Genomic DNA, 5,003 nt, shown 5'->3' on the forward strand with positions numbered 1-5,003 from the left:
AACCACTATTCTTATTCTTTTTACAACCACAAAACTCAACCTTATATGCTATGACCTCTGCTTGACATTCTAAGTACTAAGTTTGGTTTCACTCATTAAAATGGTATTTGATGTAATAACAAGACAATTATTGCATGATCACAACTACACTCTGTACCAACCCTAAACTATATTGCCCACCGTTGAAACAACAATCAAAGCATTTAAGGCTGGTATGCACTAATCACCTGTATAAACGATAATGGATCTGCTGTGCCTTCTAACATGCAAAAAAAAGGCACCACTGCTGAGTAGAGAACTCATCACGAACCTCTAACCTTACTATCATAACTACTCTTATCCTCAATACTATATGAAAGATAAACTCATTTTCTCTCAAAATCTTAAATAGGCATCGTCCATCAATATCATGATTGTTATACTACTTTGAACATCGGCAAGAGTCCCTCTCTCACAATTGGGTCTATGACGTTTTAGACCCCTCTTTTCTATTTTTCTAGAATAACAAAAATTCTAGAAAAATAAAAAAATAACAATCTTCTTAGAAATAAAACCAACATTTATTAGAAATAAAAACTTCAACAAGCTTCTTATATAAGAAGTGATGGATTTTAAACTTAACAAACCTAATGTAGTTTTTGGCGCAATTTTTCCTTAAGCTTTATTTTTCATTTTAATTTTAGGCTTCTAAGCAAATTAAAAATAAAAATAAAAATTATTATTAACAACATAATAATAATAATAATAATAATAATAATAATAATAATAATAGATTTAAATGACGGTAGGTACATTGATTTGATTAAAGTCTTATTTTTGAATATTTCTGATAATTTATAATAAAAGATGAAACCATAAATTGATATGTATAATGTATCTAAATTTAAATTCAAATAAGGTTTTGAGCATTTTTCTCCGCTTGTAGTTGTAATAAAAGAAATAAGAAAGAATAATGATAACGATAATGGGAGTGATTAATACAAGGCAAACCAATTTAAACAAATAAACAAGCAACCACGAAGCATATGAAAAGAATTTCCCGTTTGATTTCTTGTGTAGCTTTCCACAGTAGGTAGAGGTTTTGAAGAAACAGAGGACGTTTCTGCTCTCTTCGTAAGCTTCTTTTAAAAGAATAAAGTTTTTATAACCTTTTTCATTTGAATTTGTACCTTTTTGTAGGTTTTTTCATTGATGGGTTTCTTTCTTTTGATTTATTGCTCTTTGTGTTTGTATCTGTGTTTCTTGATTTCGCATGTTGCTTCTGTCTTTCATTTTGATTTGATTTCTTTTATTTGTTTCATTGTCATTATTAATTGAAAACTGAAAAATGATTATTCGGTTCTCATCTTCATCAAGTTTGTCTTCGATGGGTTCTATGTTCGTTGGGTTTTTATTTGATCAAAACACCCATGAAAATAGGTCCATTCCAGACTCATTTTACAGTTCCTTCGAAGGGTTTCGTGGGGAGTGTAATTATTTAGATGAATATGGGGCTTTCCTTTATGATTTTACTCTGTCGAAATCTTCTAATTATGAATATTGTTTGTTCTTTGATCATTTGCTAGAAATGGTTCTGTTTAATCCTCATATATAGGACCTACGAAATGCTGACATTATAACAAAGAAAAAGTGATATCATAATAATCCCTTGATGGAGATAAAAGAAAATATATTTTCTGTTTCATACTTCTTTTATGTGCTTAGAGTAAGAAACCTCTTGATGGTCCCTTTTTGTCTTTGATTATGCAGACTTTTGTGAAAGCTATGGATGCAAAACCCAAGAGAAGAACTGTTGTAGAGAATGGGGATGGGGGAGAGGATTTAGTACTTGCAACTCTGATCGGCAATGGGGATGATTTGGGCCCCATTGTTAGGCATGTATTTGAAATGGGGCGACCTGAATCACTCCTTCATCAGCTTAAGGGCGTTGTGAAGAAGAAGGAAGCTGAGATTGAGGACCTCTGCAAGAGCCATTATGAGGAGTTCATTCTTGCTGTTGATGAGCTTCGTGGTGTCTTGGTTGATGCTGAGGAGCTAAAAAGTGAGCTTGCAAGTGACAATTTTAGGTTGCAGGAGGTAGGGAGCGCCCTCTTGATTAAACTTGAGGAACTTCTTGAATCTTATTCAATAAAGAAGAATGTCACTGAAGCTATCAAAATGTCAAAGATTTGTCTTCAAGTTTTAGAACTTTGTGCTAAGTGTAACGGCCACATGTCTGAAGGCCAGTTTTACCCTGCACTGAAAACCGTGGATTTAATTGAGAAGAATTACTTGCAGAACATTCCTGTGAAGACACTTAGAATGACAATAGAGAAGACAATTCCAGTGATAAAATCACATATTGAGAAGAAAGTGACTAGTCAATTTAACGAGTGGCTAGTTCTTTTGAGAAGTTCTGCAAAAGATATTGGGCAAACAGCAATTGGCCATTCTGCATCAGCTCGCCAGAGGGATGAGGAGATGCTGGAACATCAGAGGAAAGCAGAGGAACAAAATGTTTCAGGGTTGGGAGATTTTGTGTATACTTTAGATGTTGAGGAACTTGATGAAGATTCCATTTTGAAGTTTGACCTTACTCCTCTTTATCGGGCATATCATATCCATGCATGCCTTGGAACCCAGGAGCAATTTCGTGAATATTACTATAGGAATAGGCTATTGCAGCTCAATTCGGACCTGCAAATATCTCCCTCTCAACCATTCGTTGAATCTTACCAAACATATTTGGCTCAAATTGCAGGATACTTTATAGTAGAAGATCGTGTCTTGAGGACTGGTGGTGGTCTTTTGTTAACAGATCAGGTTGAGACAATGTGGGAAACAGCTGTAACTAAAATCACTTCTGTTCTGGAGGAACAGTTTTCTCGTATGGATTCTGCTACTCATCTTCTTTTGGTGAAGGATTATATTACTCTTCTTGGGGCAACGCTTGGACATTATGGGTATGACGTGGGCCAAATTCTTGAGGTGGTCGACAATAGCCGGGACAAGTACCATGGGCTACTTCTGGGGGAGTGTCGGGAGCAAATTGTTAATGTTCTTGGCAACGATACCTATGAGCAAATGGTAATGAAAAAGGATACTGATTATGAGAATAATGTCCTGTCCTTCTCTCTCCAGACCACAGATATAATGCCAGCTTTCCCATACATTGCACCATTCTCCTCCATGGTACCAGATGCGTGCCGCATTGTTAGATCATTCATTAAAGGGTCTGTTGATTACTTGTCTTACGGGTTGCATACTAATTTTTATGATGTTGTGAAGAAGTATTTGGATAAGTTCTTGATTGATGTATTAAATGAAGTTATTTTAAGTACAATTCACAGTGGAGCAGTTGGTGTCTCTCAAGCCATGCAGATTGCTGCAAACATATCTGTCCTTGAAAGAGCTTGTGACTTTTTTCTTCGACATGCAGCCCAACTATGTGGTATTCCAGTCAGATCAGTTGAGAGACCTAAGGCTGTTTTAACTGCCAAGGTGGTCCTGAAAACTTCTAGGGATGCAGCATATCTTGCTCTGCTGAATTTGGTGAACACCAAGTTGGACGAGTTTATGGCACTTACAGAAAATATTAATTGGACTTCAGAGGAGCAATCACAAAATGGGAGTGAGTATATAAATGAGGTGGTAATTTACCTTGACACTCTTCTTTCAACAGCACAGCAGATTTTACCTTTGGATGCTCTATACAAGGTTGGAAGTGGAGCTCTGGAGCATATTTCAAATTCCATTGTTGCCGCATTTCTTAGCGATAGTATCAAGAGATACAATGCTAATGCAGTTTCAGCTCTCAACAATGATCTAGCAATGTTAGAGAATTTTGCTGATGAAAGGTTTCATAGCACTGGCCTCAGTGAAATATACAAAGAAGGTACTTTTAGAGGCTGCTTGATAGAAGCAAGACAATTGATTAACCTTTTGTCTAGCAGTCAAGCAGAGAACTTCATGAATCCTGTGATAAGAGAGAGAAACTACAATACGTTGGATCATAAGAAGGTGGCCTGCATTGTTGAAAAATTCAAGGACTCTCCTGATGGAATCTTTGGTAGCCTTTCAAACAGAAACACCAAACAAAGTGCAAGAAAGAAATCACTGGATGCACTGAAAAGAAGATTGAAGGAGTTAAACTGACGAGTCTTCAAAATATGTCCATCTGCATCAGGAGTAGTAACCCCGTCTTTTTCAAAACCAGCCCCCCCTCCCTTTTTTGAGTTGCATTTTTTTCCTCAATTGGTTAAGGTTAGCAGGAATGAGTTCTTTTCAGTTTCATGTTGATTAATTTCTTTTAATAAAGATTTTTTTTTTTTTTTGGTCCATGCTATTAAGGGTTTTCTCCCTAAAACTGAGTTCTTCTTCATCATATATATACATATCTTTTCTTCCTATTTGAGAAAATAGGATGAGCAAAAACTAAGACCAATTATTTTGAGATGCACCAGAGTCTTCTGCCTTTGTGCTTCTCCAATCTCACAAATTTTGTTGTGTAGCATAGCTTTCGACTTTTGGTGGTTGTTTCAATGAGGAAGAATTCAATATACACATACAATTCTTTTAATCTGTTTTAGCTTGTTGCAAGTAATTTCAGGTTACACAATACCAGGACACGCTGTATTTAATTCTGTCAGTCTAAACATTTATTTTTGTGCTTTATATTTATCATTCTTTGTTGATGATCTTATTAATTTGTTTTGGCATATATATATGAAGGAATGCTGTTTATCACCTCTAGTTTTTGCAGCATTTGTGATTCTGTGTAACTTTCTTCTTTTGCATGCTTGTTGGTGCAAGTACAACCTTGGATCAGATTATATGATATGAGACATTTGATTTAGTTGCTTGCTACAAGGTAGGTAAGGAAATTTCTTATGTTGAGGTTGTATGCAGTGGCTGGTTTGTTGCTTTTTGTTCCTGATTTGTGCTGTATTAAGCTTGTTTCTTCTTTACAAATTGACCACAAGTGGATCCTTTTTGGCAGAAACCAACCATCTCACGGTTCAAAA

General features: G+C 35.7%; 1 protein-coding gene across 1 annotated transcript; it reads left to right on the plus strand.

The window, feature by feature from the left end:
- Positions 1-902: 902 nt before the first annotated feature.
- Positions 903-4,558, plus strand: LOC8277884 (exocyst complex component SEC15A). Its single transcript, XM_002526152.4, has 2 exons — positions 903-1,113; positions 1,750-4,558. The coding sequence occupies exon 2, from the start codon at positions 1,765-1,767 to the stop codon at positions 4,132-4,134; it is 2,370 nt and encodes a 789-aa protein (XP_002526198.2). The 5' UTR covers positions 903-1,113; positions 1,750-1,764; the 3' UTR covers positions 4,135-4,558.
- The last annotated feature ends 445 nt before the right edge of the window (positions 4,559-5,003 follow it).

The sequence above is a fragment of the Ricinus communis genome, chromosome 10 (genome assembly GCF_019578655.1).
Source record: "Ricinus communis isolate WT05 ecotype wild-type chromosome 10, ASM1957865v1, whole genome shotgun sequence".
In the NCBI taxonomy this organism is placed as follows: domain Eukaryota; kingdom Viridiplantae; phylum Streptophyta; class Magnoliopsida; order Malpighiales; family Euphorbiaceae; genus Ricinus; species Ricinus communis.

Coding starts and splice junctions, on each gene's coding strand:
- LOC8277884 (XM_002526152.4), top strand. CDS start 1,765: ATGGATGCAAAACCCAAGAGAAGAACTGTTGTAGAGAATGGGGATGGG.